At 36.5% G+C, this 25,865-nt stretch overlaps 1 protein-coding gene across 1 annotated transcript in view; it reads left to right on the top strand.

Annotated features, from left to right (window-relative positions):
• LOC140634845 (cullin-4B-like) overlaps positions 1-25,865 on the top strand; it is a 63,122-nt gene that overhangs the window by 12,791 nt on the left and 24,466 nt on the right. Inside the window, exons 4-9 of the mRNA XM_072828506.1 lie at positions 6,390-6,463; positions 7,135-7,297; positions 7,396-7,485; positions 8,626-8,708; positions 9,449-9,516; positions 11,572-11,690. Coding sequence (XP_072684607.1) covers positions 6,390-6,463; positions 7,135-7,297; positions 7,396-7,485; positions 8,626-8,708; positions 9,449-9,516; positions 11,572-11,690 — 597 coding nt within the window. The remainder of the gene's footprint in view (positions 1-6,389; positions 6,464-7,134; positions 7,298-7,395; positions 7,486-8,625; positions 8,709-9,448; positions 9,517-11,571; positions 11,691-25,865) is intronic.

The raw sequence follows: 25,865 nt of genomic DNA, 5'->3' as shown, positions 1-25,865 counted from the left end.
TTGTATTCCCTGTTAATGAGTGATGTTGATTGTCTTTTGATTTGTCTGCTATCCATCTAGGCATCTTCTACTCAGTTCTTCTTCTTCTTTTTTTTTTTTTTTTGCAAAGTTATTGAATTTATTGTGAGGGACATTAAAGAAATTTCCATATATCATAGAAACAGTTTACCCTTTCATGGCTTCATTTTCTTTCTTTTTTGATTTTTTTAATAATAAATTTATTTTCTGTTGGTGTTCAATTTGCCAACATACAAAATGACACTCATCCCGTCATTGACCCCCTCAGTGCCCGCCACACATTCACCCCCACCCACAGCCCTCCTCCCGTTCCACCACCCCTAGTTCGTTTCCCAAAGTTAGGAGTCTTCATGTTCTGTCTCCCTTTCTGATATTTCCTACCCATTTCTTCTCCCTTCCGTTCTATTCCCTTTCACTATTCTTTATATTCCCCAAATGAATGACAACATATAATGTTTGTCCTTCTCTGATTGACTCATTTCACTCAGCATAATACCCTACAGTTCCATCCACGTTGAAGCAAATGATGCGTATTTGTCATTTCTAATGGCTGAGTAATATTCCATTGTATACATAAACCACATCTTCTTTATCGATTCATCTTTCGATGGACACTGAGGCTCCTTCCACGGTTCGGCTGTTGTGGACATTGCTGCTAGAAATATCGGGGTATGGGTGTCCCGGTGTTGCATTGCATCTGTATCTTTGGGGTAAATCCCCAACAGTGCAATTGCTGGGTCGTCGGGCAGGTCTGTTTTTAACTCTTTGAGGAACCTCCACACAGTTTTCCAGAGTGGCTGCACCAGTTCACATTCCCACCAATAGTGTAAGAGGGTTCCCTTTTCTCCGCATCCTCTCCAACATTTGTGGTTTCCTGCCTTGTTAATTTTCCCCATTCTCACTGGTGTGAGGTGGTATCTCATTGTGGTTTTGATATGTAATTTCCCTGATGGCAAGTGATGCAGAGCACTTTTTTCATGTGCGTGTTGGCCATGTCTGTGTCTTCCTCTGTGAGATTTCTGTTCATGTCTTTTGCCCATTTCATGATTGGATTGTTTGTTTCCTTGGTGTTGAGTTTAATAAGTTCTTTATAGTTCTTGGAAACAGCCCTTTATCTGATCGGTCATTTGCAAATATCTTCTCCCATTCTGTAGGTTGTCTTTGAGGTTTGTTGACTGTATCCTTTACCGTGCCAAAGCTTCTTATCTTGATGAAGTCCCAATAGTTCATTTTTGCTTGTGTTTCTTTTGCCTTCCTGGATGTATTTTGCAAGAAGTTACTGTGGCCAAGTTCAAAAAGGGTGTTGCCTGTGTACTCCTCTAGGAGTTTGATGGAATCTTGTCTCACATTTAGATCTTTCATCCATTTTGAGTTGATCTTTGTGTAGGGTGTAAGAGAGTGGTCTAGTTTCATTCTTCTGCATGTGGATGTCTAATTTTCCCAGCACCATTTATTGAAGAGACTGTCTTTCTTCCCTTGGATAGTCTTTCCTCCTTTATCCAATATTAGTTGACCGTAAAGTTGAGGGTCCACTTCTGGATTCTCTATTCTGTTCCATTGATCTATGTGTCTGTTTTTGTGCCAGTACTTCACTGTCTTGATGACCGCAGCTTTGTAGTACAACCTGAAATCTGGCATTGTGATCTTGTTTTTTTAAAGCGTCCTCATACCCCGTATCTCTTATTGGATCATTTAATTCATTTACAGAGTAATTATTGAAAGATACGAATTTAGTGCCATTGTGTTACTGTAAAGTTGATGTTTCTGGTGATGTTCTCTGTTGCTAAGCTCTAGCCAGAAAGCATAAAGGCAAATTCCAGAGTCAAATACATTTATAGCTCTTTGAGAACAAAGTCTGTATTTACCCCCCACCATAACCAGTAAACTATACTGGATTAGATTTTCTAAACTATACTGGATTAGATTTTCACCGTGGTAAATGGGTTATGTTAATACCAAAAGGCGCTATTACTGAAATGTACCGGATTTTTTCTTCATTAAATGTTCCTTTAAGTGTAAGGGTTTTGGTAAAATTCCAGAGCTCTGAAAAAAATTGGTTCTACAGTTTTGCTGACCTAATTTTTTCTTTAGAGTTTTTTTTTTTTTTTTAATACCATGTTTGGTCACATCACTCTAGTGATGTGGGGTATATTTTAATATAAGCAAAATGGTTTATTTTATTGCTTATTGCAGGCATTTTAAGCCACACTTAATAAAAATAAAATAAAAATGGTTGTTGTTATTGTACACATTATTTTAAATTCCTTTCTTAATTTTTAAATTTTAAACAAAGATTATTATCTTTTAAACATTCCCGAAGGTAAGATATAGGTTAACTTACTGTTTAGCCAACTAGTTTCATGGAATTATTTTAAATTTTAAAAAGTTAATTATGGTGAATGTCTGGGTACTTAGAATTAGTGCTTACAACAGGCTTGTATATACTCACTTGGATGGAAGAATTTTAAGAACATTTTCTTCATATACTATAAATTTTGAGATTGTTTTTTATTATTTAATAGTCCTTAATATGTTAAACTGTTCCTATTCATTTACATATTCATAAGAAATAAGTTCATGATCACTAGCCAGTTTTATCAATAAACGCAGAAGAAGTGAGCTTGGTTATTTTCAACTTACGCATATATGTTTCTAATTTTTCAGAGTGTTAAAAACCTTTGCTCCTACAATTTATCTGCAAACTTATATAAGCAGTTGAAGCAGCTTTGTGAACAGCACATCAGAGCAGAAATTCATCAACTCAGAGAGTATCCTTTTTTCCCCTTTGAGTTGTTTATCTTCTTTTGTCCAATTTTCTATATCGATATCTGAGTAAAAATACTAACTTGGCATACGGGGTTAATATTGTTTTTGTATTTTTATGTTCTGTTTAAAAATGAGGGGTGCTTGGACTTAATGGTTAGCATTATTCAGTTTTACCAAATGCTGTCTTTTAGTAGTCTTATCTTGCATTTGCAAGATCTCTGTTAGTTTTAGAATATAAACTTTTTCTTAACATTATCTCATATATTCTTTGGATACTGGCCCTTTTCTAAAGAAAATGGATAAATGCTGGCAAGATCATGCTAGACAAATGGTAGTATATAAAAACTGTACTTTTTAGCTAAAAGGACTACTATGGAATGTGTTAAGTGGTCTCTAAAAGAAAATCAAACAATATCGTTAACTCACACTATTTAAAAACATACTTGGAAATGCTTTTATGGTAGAAGTCTATTCTTAGTTCTTTAAGATTTGTTTTAGTTTATTGGTGTGCATAAAATTAGGAAGGGTTTTTTTAAGAGAGATATTATATTTTAGATATAGACAACTATAATATTTAACATAAATTTAAGATTAAAGAAGAGCTACAATATATATGCCAGATTTAGTCTCACTAAATAAATACTACTATAAATTAGTAATTGTCATTTGAGGTTTGAATATACAAGGGACTGTGCTATAAAGGCATTGGAGCTATAACAAAGGGAATTATACTAAATTAGGTAAATAGGCATTTTAAATATCTCAACGATATTTGAAAATGACATTTTCAAATGTATCAATGTTTCCGTGTATATCTGAATATGAAAATATGCAAATTATGGCTGCTTTTTAATTTTGGCATGATAAAGTAAGTATAAGATAATATAATGTGTTAATACTCTTAGTATAAGTTTTGAATTTTTATTTAATGTGTAGAAGCAATGCTGTGAATTCAAATCTTCACTAATGAAAAGTGTATTTCTCAGTTTCGTACATAAAGATTAAAAGGTTTTGATGACTGCCTCATTTCCTCCCTGGTTATAGGCCTGTTCAGGTTTTCTGTTTCTTCCTGTTTCTGTACTTAGTGATTTTCCAGAAACGTGTCTATTTCTTCTAGATTTCCTAGTTTATTGGCACATAGCTGCTCATAAAATGTTTTTAAAATCATTTGTATTTCCTTGATATTGGTTGTGATCTCTCCTTTTTCATTCGTGACTGATTGTTTTTTTTATGGTTCTTTTACAAAACATCTCTTTGGGGGTATAATGTGATACACAATAAGGCACAGATACTTGACTATACAGTTCAATAAGTTTTGACATATATATCCTTGGTCATCCCTGCCTCTGAAACAGAACAGGAACTGAACATGGGTCCCCTCACTCTGAAAGAAAAATCTGTGGCTGCCTCCATTAAGAGAAGAAAGAGCTAATCTATGCTTCTTCTGTAGCTTACTACAGGCGATAGTAAGGGAAGGGAAGGGAAAGGGAAGGCGATATGAACTTTGATTGTTTAAATGAATTGCCCTTCATATTTGGTTGATTTAATTCTTTGTATTTGGAGTTAAGATCCATTCTCACTCATTTCCAGTTCTAACTCATGTCCTCGTTAGTCATACATGGCTACCATATCACAACTTTCTATTTTTCACCTTTATTTAAAAAACTGGCTGTGAATCCTGGCTCAAAATCAAGGCTGTGAGCTTTGCAACTATCAGTGTCCTTTAATCTCCCACAGCACTGTCGCATGACAAGTTTCTCTGGACCTCATAATTAACTCTTCCTATAACAATTCGAAATATTTTGTGCAGAGTTCCAAGTGGAATCAGCAGAGAGGTGCTGTAAATGGTTTAAGTTAAAGCAAAAACACATATTTTCTAGAAACAGAATATCCATGAATACAATGATTGACAATGTTAAGGTTGTACAAGCACATTTTAAAATCTTATAAATGTAATTACATTATTTATAGTGACCGTAAAATTGCCACAAAAGTAAAAGTCTATAAAACCATATTGAGGATATCTTTGTGGTTTTGATCCTGATTAAAGGATGGTGTGTCAAGGAAAACATGCATGACTTGTATGTTAATTATTCCATGCAGTATTTAACCAGTCAGTTTGGAATATACTTTCTAGAAAATTCCTACTGCTTTACATAAAGTTCACATGTTATCACTTCTGTGCTGTTATCTCTTTATACCGCTCTGGTTTTCTCTTCTCTTTTAGTTTCTCCTGTTTATATAAATAAGTTTGTATTATACTTTAAAGGTGTGTTTAAATTATTAATGCTCTACTTATTCTTAGATTATAAATTCTTTAAAAAAATTTTTAGATATAATTGAGGCATAACATTGTGCAAGTATAAGATGTATGATGTGATAATATGATACATTTATATACTACAAAATGATTACCAGAGTGGCATTAACTAATTAATACCTTCATCACTTCACATAATTACTATTTGTTTTTTGTAGTAAGAGCATTTAAGGATCTATTCTCAGTACCTTTCAGATATTTTTCAAGTATATGGGTGATTAATTTTGATCACTAAGCTTTATATTAGACCCCCCCAATTTATTCATATTATAAGTGAAAGCTCATACTTTCACCAATTACTGTTTTAAATTTAAAACAATATGGGCAGCCCTGGTGGCGCAGCGATTTAGCGCCGCCTGCAGCCCAGGGTGTGATCCTGGGACCCGGGATTGAGTCCCACATCAGGCTCCTTGCATGGAGCCTGCTTCTCCCTCTGCCTGTGTCTCTGTCTCTGTCTCTCTCTCTCTGTATCTCTCATGAATGAATACATACATACATACATACATACATAAATACATAAATAAATTAAATATTTAAAAAATAAATTTAAAATAATATAAAAACATTTCCTAACAAATTAACTTTTTATTATGAAATTAATATAACTAATACTTAGAGTTTCTCATTTGAATTTTCTAGTGCAGTATTACTAGATAACACACTAGTGAAAATTATTTGATTTCATCAATAATTTTTAAAAATATAGAGGGTACTTGACATAAGAATGTTTGAGAACTGCTGTTCTTGTATATGCTTACATTGCAGTTAATTTGTACATAACCAATGTATTCATAGTAAAAAATTCCCTTGGTACTTTGTCTTCAAATATAAAGCATAAGATTTTATATTTGTACGTAGATTTTGTCGTAGTGCATATTCCTGTTAATTCTTCTTATTTCTTTTTGTTTACTCTTTACAACTCTAGCTCTTAGTCTTCTAATCCTCTATAGTTTTTAAAAAGATTTGTTAAGCAAACTGTACTTCTTACTAATAACTAATATTTTAGCAGTTTTTACAAAGTGAGAATAATCTACGTGGATAAATTTTATTTATGTATCTCCATTAATCTTTACTATTTAAAAACTAGCAATGTGGAAAAAGGGTGATAAATTGGAAAGTTATCTTTCTGGAATAAATATGTTGCTGCCTATGTTTGATTTAAAGATTGATAGCAATGTTTATATATAATGTACTTTTCTTAAGAATTAAGATTTTATTAGATGAATAATAGTTTAACCCCAGAATCTTTCAGACGTAATGTTTTACCTTGTTTTATTTCTGACAGAGCATGATTAGGAACATCTTTCTGTTCCTAGATAGAACTTACGTTTTTCAAATTTCGATGTTGTCTTCCATTTGGTAAGGATTCAATCATTACTTGAAAAATTATTATGTGTGACTTATGATCACTTTTTTATCTCCTAACTGAAAGAAGACATAATAAGATGAATTTATAAACTTTCAAATATAATTTTGAAAACCCGTTTTTCTCTATGTGTATCATGAAACTTAGAAATGTTTAAAATCATGTTAGAGCGCATGGTAACATAGCTTATGGGATAATTTATTATAAAATTATATTACTCAGTGTTAATAATTGTTTAGGAGACATATTATTTCTAAGTTAATTCTAGATAATGAATCATATTTCATACTTATGATGGAAACACTGGGAAGTTGTAAATTGATACCAAATTATGCTAATGAAGGCTAAAAAATCTAAAGGCAAGTGTAACAGTTTTAGAGTCACCCTGAATTTTGATTTATTTTTTAAAAATTATGGAATTATGCATGTCATCCAGTTGTCTTTATATACTCTGAAATCTTACGTTTATTTTAGTTGACTTCAGACTATCAAAAGACAAAGTAGAAGAATTTAACCAACTGTAGATAGAGTTCAGCATCAAAGTATAATTTTTTGAACTATGGATAATGCATTATTACATCAAAGTATAATGGCAAAAAGACCCCTAGAATTTACAGTTTTAAAAATATATTTATTTAGATAGGTTTTTTTGTTGTTGTTTCAGGGACATGGGCCTTGAATTATTTAAATCATATATAATTCGTGATCAGAATGTTCAGAGTAGGACCATAGATGGAATTCTTCTGTTAATTGAAAAAGAAAGAAATGGTGAGATGATTGATAGATGTCTGATTCAGAGGCTTTTAAGTATGCTTTCTGATTTGCAGGTAAGTAATGCTTAACTTCTATTACTTTGCAGCTAATTTCTAATCTGGTATTCTAAATATCAGTTTTAACTGAGTTTTAAAAATATATTGCATTTTAGATTTACCAAGTATCATTTGAGAATAAATTCCTAGAAGAAACAAACAGGTTCTATGCAGCAGAGGGAAGGAAGCTGGTGCAAAAAAAAGAGGTATTTGAAGACAATTATAAACTCTAACGTTATCTGTAAAACAGATCATTAAATACTTGGTGGAGAACCATGTTTATAATTCCTATTTAAATGTTGACATACTTTTCTTGCTAATACTTATTTTTTTTCTCTTCTTGGGCATTTGCTAAAGGTTTGTCAATTTTGTTGACCTTTCAAAGAACCTGTTTTTGGTGTTCCTGATTTTTCTTTTTTCTATTGTTTTTCTCCTTTCTGTTTCACTAAATTCTCACAATTACTTTCTTTACTTGCTTCAGGTTTAGTTTGATCTTTTCCCACAGTCTTTATGTGGAAAATTAGGTTTAAAAACAACAGAAAGAGTTAGTTTATTGTTTTAAGATCTTTCTTTTTCCAGTGTAGCTATTTACAAATATAAGTTGCCCACTCAGCATATGTCAGCTGCAGTCCTTAAATTTTGGTATGTTCTAGGTTCATTTTTCACATGGTAAAGTATGTCCTACTTTCGCTCTTAAGAAATGTCTTGTTTAATTTCCTCATATTTGTGAATTTCTGAAATTTTCTTTTTCCCCCCATTTCCACTTCATTATAATAAATGAGCACATTTTGTATGATTTCATTCTTTTAAAATATTTTCACTTGTTTTGTGGTTTGATGGGGTCTTGCAGAATGTTCCTTATACACTTAAGAAGACCATGTATTGTATTATTCAGTGGTGTTTTGCAAATGTTTTGTTAGTTCTTGTTTGTTTAGTTTTGTTAAAGCCTTCTGTTTCTTTGCTGGTTCTGGTCTTAGCATTTTAGCCATTATTTATCTTATATATGATTTACATATATGTCATTGGCTTTTGAAGTCACCAACTGTTGTTGAATTTTCAGTTTCTCTTTTCATTTCTGACAGCCCTTTGCTTCCAGTATTGTATGGTTTTGTTTTAGTTATATTAAAATTTCAAGCCACAGTGTTTCCAGTTACAAATTAAACTCAGTTTTATAATTCTTGGTATTCTGGCCATATGGAAATGAACTGAGGATGTAGCTGGGTCTTAATCAAACTAAATTTATTTAGGCCAGACATGTTTTTGTTTGCTTGCTTGTTTTGTTTGTAACTTTTGTGCTTTAAGTCCTATAATTTTTAGACATAATAAGTTTAAAATATTCTTTTCAGATTCCTGGGTGTCTTTACCATATCAAGAATCTCCTAGAAGAAGAAGTAGACAGAGTTAGAGCCTACCTAAGCCTTAACACACAGTAAGAACATATATCGTATAATTACACATAGGATTATTATATGTTTTTTACGCTTTGAGATTGCAACTATTTAAACACATCAATAATTACCGTGGGATATGATGAAATTATAAATTTATTTCCCTTTTTGGCTAAGTTCTTCTCTCCCTCTTTTCTTCATTTGTATCAAAGTAATGAAAATTCCTGACAAATAGAAATTTCTTCATAAGTTTATTTTTCAAGTTTTTGATGAGCCAAAGTAAAGAAACTAAGTTTGGAAAATAGGTTGTTGATCTTTTTGAATTATAGATGAAAGAATGGTCTTTTTGTTAGATAGACATCTGCTATTATTTAATTTTCTCCAATTAAGTAATGATAATTATAACTCATCGTAGAAGTTCAGGGGAACCTGAGTGGCTCAAAGGTTGAATGTTGGCCTTTGGCTCAGGTCCTGGAATCGAGTCCCATGTTGGGCTCCCTGTGGGGAGCCTGTTTCTCCCCCTGCCTACATCTCCATGTCTCTCTGAATAAATGAATAAAATATTTTAAAATAAAATTAAATTGAATCAGGAGAAGTTTATGAATAAAATTCAGTCTTCCTGAAGACCATCAGTAGCAATTTTAATTTTATGGCATAAGTTATAGTGGGAACAAGAAATCAAGATTGATAACAGTAATATATGCACTAGCATTCTGGAAAGCAGTTTTATCACTCCAGTATGAGAATCTTTTAGTGATGTAAAACTTTATTTTTAAAACAGGAAGCTACTGATTGCTATTGTAGAAAAGCAACTTCTAGGTGAACATTTATCAGCAGTTCTTCAGAAAGGTAAACAAGTATAGATACGTTTAGCTAAATAGTATTAAGGAAAATAATTTTCAATTTTTAAGTAATTTTAATTTCTGTGTTCTGTGCGATGTCTTCCTTTAAAATGATACATAAAATGAAGGTATACATACATCTCAAAAACAGTAATGTGGTAAAGTTTTTTTGGCTGTTCTTAAAAATAGTCTTTAAAACATCTTCCTGATGTTTTAAAATTTTAGATTATAAGTGCTCTTGAGCACATGTTTTGCTTTACTTCTGGTATTTTCCCATTCTTCACATAAGGTTAACATTTGCTTAACATATACGTATTGAATGTTTACTTCTTGGTGCAAAACAAGTAGATTTGATACAGGGTGAATGCTTCTTTAGAAGCCTTTATTAAAGTGAGTGCATGTAAACTAAAATTTAACTATTTTTTTTGGACAAGAGAGATCTAACATAGAATAAGAACACAAATACTGAACCTTTTTTTCTGTTTGATGTAGTTTTGGAATATAAGTGAGGCTTGATATGGGGTAAGGTCTGGAGCCAATGACCAACAAAGAATTCTTGTGACATCTTTGGAGCAAAAATGGTGGCTTTATTAAAGCACTAGGACAGGACTCATAGGCAGAAAGAGCTGCTGCCCCAGGGTTGTGAGAGGTGGCTGACTATATACTATGTGTTTGGGACTATATACCGTGTGTTTGGGGTAGATAGGAAAAGGAGGTTTCAAAAGGATTTTTGTACGCTAAAGAGAACTTACCAAAGACCTTACCATTGCCAAGGTAAGGTTGTTTTTCCTTCTAGTAAAGCATTAACAGTTGGGAGCTTCCTTCTGGAAGCTAGGTTATTGTTAAGAATGCTTTTTCCTTGTTAAGTCACTAAGACTTCTGGTAAATGGAGGGGGACTCTTGTCTATAGGACTGTAATCTCTAAAAATTAACTATTTGCTCCTTCCTTCCCTTAGTTTTACGGCAGCCAGGAGTGCCTGAGGAATGTCAAACACATCCCATCTCTGAGGGGCAGGCAGGTCCTCTGTGGGGTGTCAGCTTGTGCTTTGACCTCAGCTAGATCTCCACATCTTCATCAATTTTGCTCCTTAAATTTTTTGATTACCAAAACGGGAGGACTTCCTTATTCTTTTCCAGTAGGATTTATAACATTTGCCAACTCTTAGAATAAAATCCAGCAACTTTAAAAAGCATCCTCAATTTTATAGAATTAGGTGCTAAAAAAACTCAGTTTGACAAAATCACGGGGAAAAAGTATATAGAGTAACAAGTTAGTGGGAAGTGAGAGGTGAACTAATGTAAAACAGATTTTTAAATATTTGAAGTCGAAGAATGTTGATCAAGTTTGAAGCTTTATATTATTAATTATTGATTTATATGTTAAGTATGGAACATGTAATTCCAGGAAACCGAGTCGGCAGAAAATTTCTCTGAATAGTGAGGGCTTATTCTGTTAATGATGAGCTCAGAAAAGCAACATGTTGATACTGATGCTGAATAAATGACTTTTTAGTAACATATTCCTTTTTTCTTTTGCATTTGGGGGTTTTTATGTTTACTTATTGAATTAGTAGATTTGTCGACATATCTGGACGTATCGTATAACATCGTTTTGGACTTAATTATCTCTAACTGAATCATTTTATTCTCATGTGAAAATTAATATCTGCCTCTTAATTAGATATTTAATGTTTTCAGTTATTCATTTTAAATTATAAATTAAAATTCATAGTTTTTTCTTTTTAGTAATGTCTGTCCTACAAATTTGATTACTATATTTTTCTTTAATTTAGATTTTGGGGTAATAATTTGAAATGTGTTTATAAAGACCACAGTTAGAAGAATGAAAAAAGTAGTAGTCCAGAGGCATAATTATTTTTTTCATTATCCTCTAATTACTACTTAATTTAAAACTTACTGATATTACTTTCATTTGTAAAGTTTAGTACCGTACTATTTTGATCAAGTAAATATTTTAATCTCAAAATAATGCCTCACTGAATGTATATCTTGAGGAGGATATTTGTATTGCTCATTTTGCCTTCATGTTTCTAATATTCAGGCTTAAGCTATCTTCTTGATGAAAACAGGGTTGAGGATCTGTCTGTACTCTACCAGCTGTTTAGTAGGGTAGAGTTTGGAGTTCAAGTTCTTCTTCAACATTGGATTGATTATATAAAGGTATTATTTAAAGAAGATATCATTGAAAAATAACAGATTATTAATGGTTTATTTTCCCACTTTAATAATGTGCTTTTTTACCTTAATTAACTTGAAATTCATAAAGCATATTTTAAACGTTCTTTTAAAACTCTTTTTTTCCCAGTTCATAAATTCCAAATCCCCCAATAATATTTTCATTTGAAGGGAAAAGACGGGTACATTATTTATGGTATAGTATTTGAGTTTAGGCCTTTTGTTTGATAACAACAAATTATTATTGAAAGAGACCGTAAACATAAATTGTCTCAGAGAAGCAGAGAGAAAGGCGGCTTTCTTTTTTAAAAATTATTATTTTTTATTTAAATTCAATTTGACAACATATACTATAATACTCAGTGTTTATGCCCTCAAGTGCCCTCCTCAGTGCCCGACACCCAGTTACACAATCGCCTGCCTACCTCCCCTTTTGCAACCCTTTGTTTGTTTCCCAGAGTTAGGAATCTCATGTTTTGTCACCCTCTCTAAATTTTCCCACTCATTTTCTCTCCTTTCCCCGATAATCCCTTTCACTATTTCTTACATTGCCCTATGAGTGAAACCATATGATGATTGTCCTTCTCCAGTTGACTCTTTTCATTCAGCATAATACCCTCCAGTTCCATCCAGGTCAAAGCAAATGGTATTTGTCTCTTCTGGTGGTTGAGTAACATTCCGTTAGATATATAGACCACATCATTTTCATCCATTCATCTGTCGAAGGACATTATGACTCCTTCCACAATTTACCTGTTGTGCACAATGCTGCTATAAATATTGGGGTGCAGCTGTCCCAGCATTTCACTGCATCTGTATCTTTGGGGTAAATAACTAGTAATGCAATTGCTGCATGGGTTATACGGTAGCTCTATTTTTAACTTCTTGAGGAGCTGCCATACTGTTTTCCAAAGGGGTGGCACGACTTTGCATTCCAACCAGCAACACAGGAGGGTCCCCATTTCTCACATCCTCCCCAGCATTGTGGTTTCCTGTCTTGTTGTCATCATTCTCACTGGTGTGAGGTGGTATCCCATTGTGGTTTCGATTTGTATTTCCCTGTTGGCCAGTGATGTGCAGCATTTCCTCATGCACTTGCTGGCCATATGTAGGTCTTCTATGGAGAAATGTCTGTTCATGTCTTCTGCCCCTTTCATGATTGGATTGTTTGTTTCTTGGGTGTTGAGGTTAGTAAGTTCTTTATAGATCTTGGATACTAGCCCTTTTAACTGATATGTCATTTAGTTTGGTTGTCTTTTAGTTTTCTTTTGCTGTGCAGAAGCTTTTTATCCTGGTGAAGTCCCAATAGCTTGTTTTTCTTTTGTTTCCCTTGCCTTCATAGAAGTATCATAGATGTATCTTGTAAGAAGTTGCTGTGGTCAAGTTCAAAACGGGTGTTGCCTGTGTTCTCCTCTAGGATTTTGATGGATTCTTGTAACACATTTAGATCTTTCATCCATTCTGAGTTTATCATTGTGTATGGTGTAAGAGAATGATGCCGTTTCATTCTTCGGCCCATGGCTGTCCAATTTTCCCAGCACCCTTTATTGAAGAGACTGTCCTTTTCAATTGGGTATTCTTTCCTGCTCTATTGAAAATTAGTGGACCATAGAGTTGAGAGCCTATTTCCGGGTTCTCTGTTCTGTTCCATTGACCTATGTGTCTGTTTTTGTGCCACTACCACACTGTCTTGATGATCACAGCTTTGGTAGTACAACTTGAAATCCAGCATTGTGATGCCTCTGGCTCTGATTTTCTTTTTCTCTTTTTTTAATATTAAATTTATTTTTTATTGGTGTTCAATTTGCCAACATACAGAATAACACCCAGTGCTCATCCCGTCAAGTGCCCCCGTCAGTGCCCGCCACACATTCACCCACCCCCCGCCCTCCTCCCCTTCGACCACCAGTTTGTTCTCTGGTGGAACAAACTCAACGAACAAACTCTGTTCATTTCCCAGAGTTAGGAGTCTTCATGTTCTGTCTCCCTTTCTGATATTCCCTACCCATTTCTTCTCCCTTCCCTTCTGTTCCCTTTCACTATTATTTATATTCCCCAAATGAATGAGACCATATAGTGTTTGTCCTTCTCCGATTGACTTATTTCACTCAGGATAATACCCTCCAGTTCCATCCACGTTGAAGCAAATGGTGGGTATTTGTTGTTTCTAATGGCTGAGTAATATTCCATTGTATACATAAACCACATCTTCTTTATCCATTCATCTTTCGATGGACACCGAGGCTCCTTCCACATTTTGGCTATTGCAGACATTGCTGCTAGAAGTATCGGGGTATGGGTGTCCCGGTGTTTCATTGCATCTGTATCTTTGGGGTAAATCCCCAGCAGTGCAATTGCTGGGTCGTCAGGCAGGTCTGTTTTTAACTGTTTGAGGAACCTCCACACAGTTTTCCAGAGTGGCTGCACCATTTCACATTCCCACCAACAGTGTAAGAGGGTTCCCGTTTCCTGCATCCTCTCCAACATTTGTGGTTTCCTGTCTTGTTAATTTTCCCCATTCTCTCTGGTGTGAGGTGGTATCTCATTGTGGTTTTGATTTGTATTTCCCTGATGGCAAGTGATGCGGAGCATTTTCTCATGTGCGTGTTGGCCATGTCTGTGTCTTCCTCTATGAGATTTCTGTTCATGTCTTTTGCCCATTTCATGATTGGATTGTTTGTTTCTTTGCTGTTGAGTTTAATAAGTTCTTTATAGATCTTGGAAACTAGCCCTTTATCTGATAGGTCATTTGCAAATATCTTCTCCCATTTTGTAGGCTGTCTTTTAGTTTTGTTGATGTAAGCTTTGCCGCGCCAAAGCTTCTTACCTTGATGAAGTCCCAATAGTTCGTTTTTGTTTCTGTTTCTTTTGCCTTCGTGGATATATCTTGCAGGAAGTTACTGTGGCCGAGTTCAGAAAGGGTATTGCCTCTGTTCTCCTCTAGGATTTTGATGGAATCTTGTCTCACACTTAGATCTTTCATGAGCATGGAATATTTTTCCATCTCTGTGTCTTCCTCAGTTTCTTTCAGAAATGTTCTGTAGTTTTTAAGGTATAGATCCTTTCCCTCTTTGGTTAGGGTTCTTCCTTGGTATTTATGCTTTTGGGTGCAATTGTGAATGGGATTGAGTCCTTAATTTCTCTTTCTTCAGTTTCATTGTTAGTGTATAGAAACGGGACTGATTTCTGGACATTGATTTCATATACTGCCGCACTGCTGAATTGCTGTATGAGTTCTAGCAATCTTGGGGTGAAGTCTTTTGGGTTTTCCATTTACAATATCATGTCATCTGCAAAGAGGGAGAGTTTAGCTCGCTCTTTGCCAGTTTGAATGCCTTTTATTTATTTTTGTTGTCTGATTACTGAGGCTAGGACTGCTAGGACTATGTTGAATAGCACTGGTGAGAGTGGACATCTTTGTCATGTTCCTGATCTTAGGGGAAAGGCTACCAGTGTTTCCCCATTGAGAATGATATTTTCTGTGGGCTTTTCGTAGATGGCTTTTAAGATGTTGAGGAATGTTCCTTCTATCCCTATACTCTGAAAGGTTTTTGTTCAGAAATGGGTGCTATATTTTGTCAAATCTCTGCATCTATTGAGAGGATCATAGGGTTGTTTTTACCCCTGATGTGATCTGTCAGGTTGATTGTTTTACAAGTGTTGAACCAGCCTTGCATCCCGGGGATAAATCCTACTCGGTCATGGTGTATAAATTCTTAATGTAGTATTGGATCTTATTGCCTAGTATCTTGTTGAGAATTTTTGCATCTTGTTCATCAGGGATATCAGTCTATAATTCGTTTTGGTTGGGTCTTGGTCTGGTTTTGGAATTAAGATGATGCTGGTCTCATAAAACAAGTTTGGGAGTATTCCGTCGCTTTCTATCTTTCAGAACAGCTTTAGTAGAATAGGTATGGTTTCTTCTTTAAACATTTGATAGAATTCTCCTGGGAAGCCATCTGGCCCTGGACTTTTGTGTCTTGGGAGGATTTTGATGACTGCTTCAATTTCCTTGCTGGTTACTGGCCTGTTAAAGTTCTGTTTCTTCCTGTTCCAGTTTTGTAATTTGTGGTTTTCCAAAAATACATCTATTTATTCTAGATTGCCTAATTCATTGGCGTATAGCTGCTCATAATATGTTTTTAAAGTCATTTGTATTTCCTTGGTTATTGGTTGTGATCTGTCCCCTTACATTCATGATTTTATTAATTTGAGTCTTTTTTCTTTTTAAAAGGATGACTAATGTTTTATCTTATTAATTCTTTCAAAGAACCAACTCCTGTTTTTTTTGATCTGTTGTACAGTTCTTCCGGTCTCTATTTCATTGAGTTCTGCTCGAATCTTCATTAACTGTCTTCTTCTGCTTGGTGTAGGTTTTATTTGCTGTTCTCTCTCCAGTTGTTTTAGGTGTGAGGTTAGCTTGTGTATTTAGTTTTTTCCAATTTTTTGAGGAATGCTTTTATTTTTATGTATTTCCTTCCTAGGACTGCTTTCTCCATATCCCAAAGCTTTTGAAGAGTTGTACCTTCATTTTCATTAGTTTCCATAAGTCTTTTTCATTCTTTTCTAATTTCTTTGTTGACCCATTCATCTTTTGTATGATGCTCCTTTTTTTAAAAAAAAAATGTATTTATTTATTTACTTATGATAGTCACACACACACACACACACACACACACACACACACAGAGGCAGAGACACAGGCAGAGGGAGAAGCAGGCTCCATGCACCAGGAGCCTGACGTGGGATTCGATCCCGGGTCTCCAGGATCGTGCCCTGGGCCAAAGGCAGGCACTAAACTGCTGCGCCACCCCGGGATCCCTAGTATGATGCTCCTTAACCTCTATGTCTTTGAATTTCTCCCAAATTTCTTCTTGTGATTGAGCTCGTTTCAAAGCATTGTGCCGTGAAAATATGCAGGGTACAATCCCATTCTTTTGGTATCGGTTGAGACCTGGTTTGTGACCCAGTATGTGGTCTATTTTGGAGAAAATTCATTGTGCACTTGAGAAGAATGCGTATTCAGTTACATTTGATGAAAAATTCTGTGTGTATCTGTGAAATCTTACTTGGTCTAGTGTATCATTCAAGGCCCTTATTTCTTTTTTTTAAATAATAAATTTATTTTTTTATTGGTGTTCAATTTGCCAACATACAGAATAACACCCAGTGCTCATCCCATCAAGTGCCCACCTTAGTGCCGGCCACCCAGTCACCCCCACCCCCCGCCCTCTTCCCCTTTCACCACCCCTAGTTCGTTTCCCAGAGTTAGGAGACTCCCATGTTCTGTCTCCCTTTCTGATATTTCCCACTTATTTTATCTCCTTTCCTCTTTATTCCACTTCACTATTATTTATATTCCCCAAATGAATGAGACCATATAGTGTTTGTCCTTCTCCGATTGACTTATTTCACTCAGCATAATACCCTACAGTTCCTTCCACGTCGAAGCAAATGGTGGGTGTTTGTCCTTTCTAACGGCTGAGTAATATTCCATTGTATACGTAAACCACATCTTCTTTATCCATTCATCTTTCGATGGACACCGAGGGTCCTTCCACAGTTTGGCTATTGTGGACCTTGCTGCTATCAACATCGAAGGCCCTTATTTCCTTGGTGATGTTCAGAACATCCGTCTTTTCCTAAAAGCACTGTGTTGAAAATTCTTACTATTCATGTATTATTATTATCTATGTATTTCTTTCCTTTGGTTATTAATTGATTGGTATACTTGGCAGCTCCCACATAAGGGGCATAAATATTCATGATTGTTAGGTCCTCTTGTTGGATACAGCCTTTATTATGACATAGTGTCCCTCTTCATCTCTTACTACAGTCTTTGGGATAAACTTTTAAATTTATCGAATATGAAGATTGCTACCCCAGCTTTCCTTTGAGGACCATTTGAATGGTAAATGGTTCTCCAACCTTTTAGTTTCAGGCTGCAGCTGTCCTTACGTGTCAAATGAGTCTCTTGTAGACAGCAAATAGATGCGTCTTGCTTTTTATCCAGTCTGAAACCCTGCGTCTTTTGATGGGATCATTTAGCCTATTCACCTTCAGAGTAACTACTGAAAGCTATGAATTTAGTGTCATCGTAATACCTATTTAATCCCTGTTTTTGTGGAATATTCCTTTGGGCTTCCTCTTTCTTTTACCGGGTCCCCCTTAACATTTCTTGCAGAGTTGGTTCGGTGGTCACATATTCTTTCAGTTTCTGCCTATCTTGGAAGCTTTTTATCTCTCCTTCTATTCTGAATGCGAGTCTGAATGCTGGATAAAATATTCTTGGCTGCATGGTCTTCTCATTTAGTACCCTGTGTATATAGACCCTTTCTGGCCTGCCAGGTGTCTGTGGAGAGGTTTGCTGTTAATCTGATCTTTCTTCCCAAATAAGTTAGAAATGTCTTGTCTCTTGCTGCTTTAAGGATTTACTCTTTATGTTTGGAATTTGCAGGTTTCACTATTAAATGTTGCGGTTGTAATTGATTTATTAATTTTTGGGGGGACCTATCTCCTGAATCTGAATGCCTGCTTCTCTCCCCAAATTAAGGCAGTTCTCAACTATGATTTGCTCAGATATGCTTTCTGGACCTCTGTCCCTCTCAGCGTTCTCTCGAATCCCAATTATTTGTAGATGCTTTCTTGTCAGGCTGTCATTTATTTCCCTTAGCCTTTCCTCATGGTCTCTTATTGTTTTTCTCTTTTTTTGTCAGCTTCCTTCCTTGCCTTGTCCTTCCTTCCTTTCTTGACTTGTCTTCTGTGTCACTCAACTCTTTTCTCCACCTCCTTAACCAAAGCAGTCAGGGCATCCAGTTTGGATTGCATTTCATTTAATTGATTTTCAATTTCGGCCTGATTAGTTCTAAATTCTGCAGTAACAAAGTCTCTGGATTCCTCCTTTATGCTTTTATTCCAGAGCCACCAGTCGCTTTATAATTGTGCTTCTGAATTGGCTTTCTGACATCAAATTGTAATCTATATTCTGTAACTCTGTGTGGGAGAGAGCACTGTTTCTGATTCTTTCTTTTTCAGTGAGTTCTTCCTTCTAGTCATTTTGATCAGTGCAGAGTGGCTGTACGACCCAGCTGAGTCAAACATGTCAACCACAACCTAAGTTTCACCCTAGGTGATTCTGGCGAGGTCAGAGACCAAAAAATGAAAACAAAGATCAGAACAAAATAAAACAAAAGATCCGCTAAAGTGAGAAACAAAATTTAAAACGACGTAGTGAAAATAAACGGCCAGGTATCCAAAGGAGAAGAAAAAAGAAAAAGAATGAAAGAAAAAAAATAAAGTGGAAAAAAAAAGAAAAAAAAAGGAGGAATACTGGGAGATAGTGGTGGTGAAGAAGTTGTAGTGAAGGGAAAATGTAGTCTACAAAAGGGGTCCTAGAAGGTGATCCTCTTGGTTCTGAGTATATTAAGTTCTGTATGTTAGAAGATCCTCAGTCCCAAATGTATATAAACCAGCAATACTTGTAAAAGCCCCAGCATTGACCACCAAAACATAAACGAGATAAAAGAGGGGGGCAGAATGGGAATGAAGAGAGAATATAATCTCACAGAATGAATCATCACAGTATACCACTTGGTTCTGGGTGCATGCTGGTCATGTTTTAGAAGGTATTAATTTCCACCATTGTAGAACAAAACGAGTCAGAGAAAAAAAAAACACACACACACAAAATGAAATCTCAAGTGTCTCCCCAAATTGAACTGAGTATTTTGATGGGACTCTAGAAGGGAAAAATATATCTAAGACGTGTAATTATAGTGATATGAAAGTCAAAAAGGACGAAACAAAAATGAAGAGGTGGTACAATGTTGTAGTTAAGGTGGGAAAAGAGAAAAAACTTTGTAAATTTTTAGTCTGATATAAAAACGCGTTGTACTGGAAAAGGAAAAAAGGCGGTATATCTTCTAGTTCTATATACTATAAATCCTTCGACTTCCCCTGGAGCTTTCCAGCTCTGCTTGGTCAAGAACTTGCTCTTCCCCTGTTCTTCCAGCTGGTCTTCTGGCAGAGGGGCCTGCTGTGCTGATTCTCAGATAAATGCATCTGGGGAAGCTGCCCTGCCCCCTGCCGGGTGCCAGTCTCAGTGGAAGCTGTTTATCCTGTGAGGCCCCTGTTCCCTGGCAGTGCTGCCTCTCCCAGGCACAGGGGGAAACGAGGAGGAAGACAACAATGGAGGTGGCCAGAATTCCAGCTCTGGAGTCAGCTTTCTACAGTAACTAACACAGGCTCTCAGTGTGCAGTGGCCTGATCTGCACAGCTTGCAGGGCACCTGTTGGCAAGAGAGTCCTCTCTGTCCTGTGCCCTCCCTGCTTCTGCCTGTCCCAGGGGGAGTGCAGGATCGTGGGCTTTGTCTGCATGGTGCCCTGGGGTCCAGGGCCCTGTGCTGCTGGGATCGTGCTCCTGGTGGCAGGGCTCCCGAAGGCAGCAGGACACAGACACCTCCGTCTGGAGCTGCCCACCTAACCAACTGGCTTCTCCCAAATGCCCCTCCAGCTAAACACTCCAGCACTTTACCCAGATGGTCCACAGTTTGTGTTTTGCTTTCCCCCTAGGAGCCCCTCCTCTGAAAGTGACTTAGAAAATTGGAGTCTTCACTGCCCCTCCTGCCATTCTGCCCAATTGCCCTGCTAAACACTTTTCTGTCCAGAAAGAATCTGTGCGGATTTTTAAAGTTCCTCCTTCTCCAGGGTAGGGCTTTCCTGTCCTGGAGGCTTTTGCTGCCTGCCAGGCTTCAGCCCACCTCTTCTTGGTGCCCCTCCCCCACTTGATTCTTTTTTATTTTATTTTTTTCCACCTGCCTACCTTGCTAGAATTGAAAACTCTTCTCTTTGTAGTGTTCCAGCTGTTCTCCCTTTAAATGTCAGGTCGAATTTGGAGGTGTTCAGGATGATTTGAAAGTTATCTAAGTAAGTTGGTGGGGCCAGGTGATTTGAGGACCCCTGTTCTTCTGCCATCTTCAGGCCTGGCCTGGTTCCATACAAATTTTAGAATTATTTGTTCCTGCTCTGTGAAAAGTTATTTTGATACAGATTGCATTGAGTGAATAGATTGCTCTAGGTGGCATAGTAGACACTTTAACGATATTTATTCTTCCAGTCCACGAACATTTTCCATTTTTGCGTCTTCCTCAAGTTCCTTCAAGTACATAAGGGTTTTATAGTTTGCTGAATATATATCCTTTCTTTAAAAAAAGGTTTTATTTATTCATGAGAGACACACAGAGGCAGAGTCATAGGCAGAGGTAGAAACAGGCTCCCCATGGGAAGCCCAATGTGGTACTGGATCCTGGGCCTCCAGGATCACACCGAGTCCAAGACAGACTCTCAACCACTGAGCTATCCAGGCATCCCTGATATAGATCCTTATCTTCTTTGGTTAGGTTTATTCCTAGGTATCTTTGTTTTTGATGCAGTTGTCAATGGGATTCATTACTTGATTTCTCTTTTTTCTAATTAGTGTACAGAAGTGCAACTGATTTCTGTGCATTGATTGCATATCCTGCCACTTGTTATATTCCTGTATCAGTTTAAGCATTTTAAGGTGGAGTCTTTTGAGTTTTCCATTTAAAATAAGTTGTTGTCTGCTAAGATTGAGAGCTTGATTTCTTCTTTGCCAATTCAGATGCCTTTTATTTCTCTTTGTTGTCTGATTGCTGAGACTAGGAGCTTCCCTTACTGTGTTGAACAACCGTGGTGAAAGTGGATATCTCTGTCATATTCTTAACCTTAGAGGAAAAACTCTAGTTTTTCCCCACTGAGAATGGTATTACCTTTCAGGTTTTTGTTGTTAGCTTCTATGATACAGACGTATATTTTATCTATCTCTGTACTGTGTCGAATTTTAATCAAGAAAGACTGCAGTACTTAGTCAAATGCCTTTGTTCTGCATCTACTGAGAGGACCGTATGGCTCTTGTCCTTTCTTTTATGGATGTAGTATATCACATTGATTGACTGATTTGTGAATGTTGAACCACCCTTGCAGCCCAGGAATAAATCCCACTTGGTCGTGGTGTCCATCCTTTTATTACTGCTTGATCCTGTTGTCTGTTAACTGGGTGAGAATTTTGGCATCACCCAGCGTTCATCAGGGATATAGTCTGTAATCCTCCTTCTTGGTTGGGTCTGTGTCTTTTGGGATCAAGATAATGCTGGCCTCATAGAATTTGGAAGTTTTCCTTCCATTTCTGTATTTTGAAATAGCTTCAGGACAGTACATATTAATTATTCTTCAGATTCCATTGGGAAGCCATACAGCCCTGAACCATTGTTTGTTGGGAGATTTTTGATGACTGTTTCAATTTCTTTGCTGGTAATGGGTCTGTTCAGTTTTTCTCTTTCTTCTTGTTTCTGTTTTGGTAGTTTATATGTTTCTAGGAATGCATCTGTTTCCCCAGATGGCCTAATTTTGTTGTATGTTCTTAAAATTGTTTGTATTTCCTTGGTGTTTATTGTGATTTCCTCCTGCATTCATGATTTTACTAATTTGGGCCCTTTCTCTTTTCTTTTGATAAGTGTAGTCAGGGATTTATCAGTCTTATTTTTTCAGTGAACCAGCTCTTAGTTTCATTGATTTGTTCTACTGGTTTTTTGGTTTATGTTTCATTGATTACTGCTCTATATGATTTCTCTTTTCCTGCTTGCGTTAGGCTTTATTTGCTGTTCTTTCTCCAGCTCCTTTAGGTATAAGGTTAGGATGTGTATTTAAGGCTGTTCTTTCTTGAGAAAGGCTTGTATTGCTGTGTACTTCCCTAGTAGGATTACCTTTTCTGCATCTCAAAGGTTTTGAACAGTTACGTTTTCATTTTCATGTTTCCATGAATTTTTAAATTCCTCATTAATTTCCTGGTTGACTAATTCATTCATTCCTTTTTTTTTTAATTGAAGTTCGATTTGCCAACATTCATTAGGATGCTTTTTCTAACATCCATGTATTTGAGTTCTTTCCAAGGTTTTTTTCTCATGATTGAGCTCAAGTGTCAAAGCATTGCCATTTGAAAATATGCAGGGAATTATCCCAATTTTTTGGTACCATTGAGACCTGATTTGTGACCCGTATGTGGCCTCTTCTGGAGAATGCTGCATATGGACTTGAGAAGAATGTGAATTGTTACTTTAGGGTGAAATGCTCTAAATGTATCTGTGATTTTCATCTGGTCCAGTGTGTCATTCGAAGCCCCTTGTTTTGTTGTTGATCTTCTGCTTCGATCATCTGTTTGTTGCAGTTAAAGGGGTGTTGAAGTCCCCTACTATCATTGTATTATTATCACTGTGTTTTATCTTATTGTTGTGTTATATAATTGGATTCTCCCATGTTAAGGATGTAAGTATATAGAATTGTTAGATCTTTTTTTTATATATGTTTTTAATATATGTTTTAATTCCGATATAGTGTCCTTTCCTCATTCTTACTGCAGTCTTTGGTTGACAGTCTAATTTGTGGGCTATAAGGATTGCTACACTAGCTTTTCTTTTGATGTCCATTAGCATGATTTAAATGCTTTTCCACCTCCTCCTCTCAGTTTCAATCTGGAGTTTGTCTTTAGGTTTAAATGAGTTTCTTGCAGACAGCACAGGGATAGATCTTGATTTTTTATCCAGTCTGATACCCTGTGTCTTTTGATTGGGACAATTAGCCCATATACATGCAGAGTAACTGTTGAGTGATAGAAATTTGGTGCCATTGTATAACTTGTGAAGTCACTCTCTGTGTATATTGTCTCTGTTTTTTTCTGGTCTGTATTACTTTCAAACTCTATTTCTGCTGAGAGGATCTCATTATGTCTTGCAGGGTTGGTTTATGATCACAAATTCTTTTATATTTTGTTTGTCCTGGAAGGTCTTTACCTCTCCTTCTATTTTTTTATAATAAATTTATTTTTTATTGGTGTTCAATTTGCCAACATACAGAATAACACCCAGTGCTCATCCCGTCAAGTGCACCCCTCAGTGCCCACCACCCAGTCACCCCCACCCCCCGCCGTCCTCCCCTTCCACCACCCCTAGTTCGTTTCCCAGAGTTAGGAGTCTTTAGTTCTGTCTCCCTTTCTGATACTTCCCACACATTTCTTCTCCCCTCCCTTATATTCCCTTTCACTATTATTTATATCCCCCAAATGAATGAGAACATACAATGTTTGTCCTTCTCCGATTGACTTACTTCACTCAGCATAATACCTTCCAGTTCAATGCACGTTGAAGCAAATGGTGGGTATTTCTCATTTCTAATGGCTGAGTAATATTCCATTGTATACATAAACCACATCTTTTTTTATCTGTTCATCTTTCAATGGACACTGAGGCTCCTTCCACAGTTTGGCTATTGTGGACATTGCTGCTAGAAACATCGGGGTGCAGGTGTCCCTCCCGGCATTTCATTGCATCTGTATCTTTAAGGTAAATCCCCAACAGTGCAATTGCTGGGTCGTTGGGCAGGTCTGTTTTTAACTCTTTGAGGAACATCCACAGTTTTCCAGAGTGGCTACACCATTTCACATTCCCGCCAACAGTGTATCAGGGTTCCCTTTTCTCCACATCCTCTCCAAAATTTGTGGCTTCCTGCCTTGTTAATTTTCCCCGTTCTCATTGGTGTGAGGTGGTATCTCATTGTGGTTTTGATTTGTATTTCCCTGATGGCAAGTGATGCGGAGCATTTTCTCATGTGCTTGTTGGCCATGTCTGTGTCTTCCTCTGTGAGATTTCTGTTAATGTCTTTTGCCCATTTCATGATGGGGTTGTTTGTTTCCTTGGTGTTGAGTTTAATAAGTTCTTTATAGATCTTGGAAACTAGTCCTTTATCTGCTACGTCATTTGCAAATATTGCTTCCCATTCTGTAGGTTGTCTTTTCGTCTTGTTGACTGTATCCTTTGCTGTGCAAAAGCTTCTTATCTTGATGGAGTCCCAGTAGTTCATTTTGCTTTTCTTTCTTTTGCCTTCGTGGATGTATCTTGTAAGAAGTTACTGTGGCTGAGTTCAAAAAGGGTGTTCAAAAGGGTGTTGGATGCCAATTTATTTTCCCAGATTAGAGTAGTTCTCCTCTAGGAGTTTGATGGAATCTTGTCTCACATTTAGACCTTTCATCCATTTTGCGTTGATCTTTGTGTATGGTGAAAGAGAGTGGTCTAGTTTCATTCTTCTGCATGTGGATGTCCAATTTTCCCAGCACCATTTATTGAAGAGACTGTCTTTCTTCCAGTGGATAGTCTTTCCTCCTTTATCGAATATCAGTTGACCATAAAGTGGAGGGTCCACTTCTGGGTTCTATATTCTATTCCATTGATCTATGTGTCTGTTTTTGTGCCAGTACCACACTGTCTTGATGACCACAGCTTTGCAGTACAACTTGAAATCTGGCATTGTGATGCCCCCAGATATGGTTTTCTTTTTAAAAATTCCCCTGGCTATTTGGGGTCTTTCTGATTCCACACAAATCTGAAGATGGTTTCTTCCAACTATCTGAAGAAAGTCCATGGTATCTTGATAGGGATTGCAATAAACGTGTAAATTGCACTGGGTAACATTGACATTTTCACAATATTAATTCTGCCAATCCATGAGCATGGAATATTTTTCCATCTTTTTGTATCTTCTTCAATTTCTTTCAGAAGTGCTCTATAGCTTTTAGGGTATAGATCCTTTACCTCTTTTTAGGTTCATTCCTAGGTATCTTATGCTTGGGGTGCAATTGACAATGGGATTGATTCCTTAATTTCTCTTTCTTCAGTCTCATTGTTAGTGTATAGAAATGCCACTGATTTCTGGGCATTGATTTTGTATCCTGCCATGCTACCAAATTGCTGTAGGATTTCTAGCAATCTTGGGGTGGAGGCTTTGGGGTTTTCTATGTAGAGTATCATGTCATCGGCGAAGAGGGAGAGTTTGACTTCTTCTTTGCCAATTTGAATGCCTTTAATGTCCTTTCGTTGTCTGATTGCTGAGGCTAGGACTTCCAGTACTATGTTCAATAGCAGTGGTGAGAGTGGACATCTTTGTCATGTTCCTGATCTTAGGGGAAAGGCTCCCAGTGCTTCCCCATTGAGAATGATATTTGCTGTGGGCTTTTTGAAGATGGCTTTTAAGATGTCGAGGAATGTTCCCTCTATCCCTACACTCTGAAGAGTTTTGATCAGGAATGCATGCTGTA

This window comes from Canis lupus, chromosome 6 (assembly GCF_048164855.1).
Source record: "Canis lupus baileyi chromosome 6, mCanLup2.hap1, whole genome shotgun sequence".
NCBI lineage: Eukaryota > Metazoa > Chordata > Mammalia > Carnivora > Canidae > Canis > Canis lupus.
This window is presented reverse-complemented; position numbering and strand designations above follow the sequence as displayed.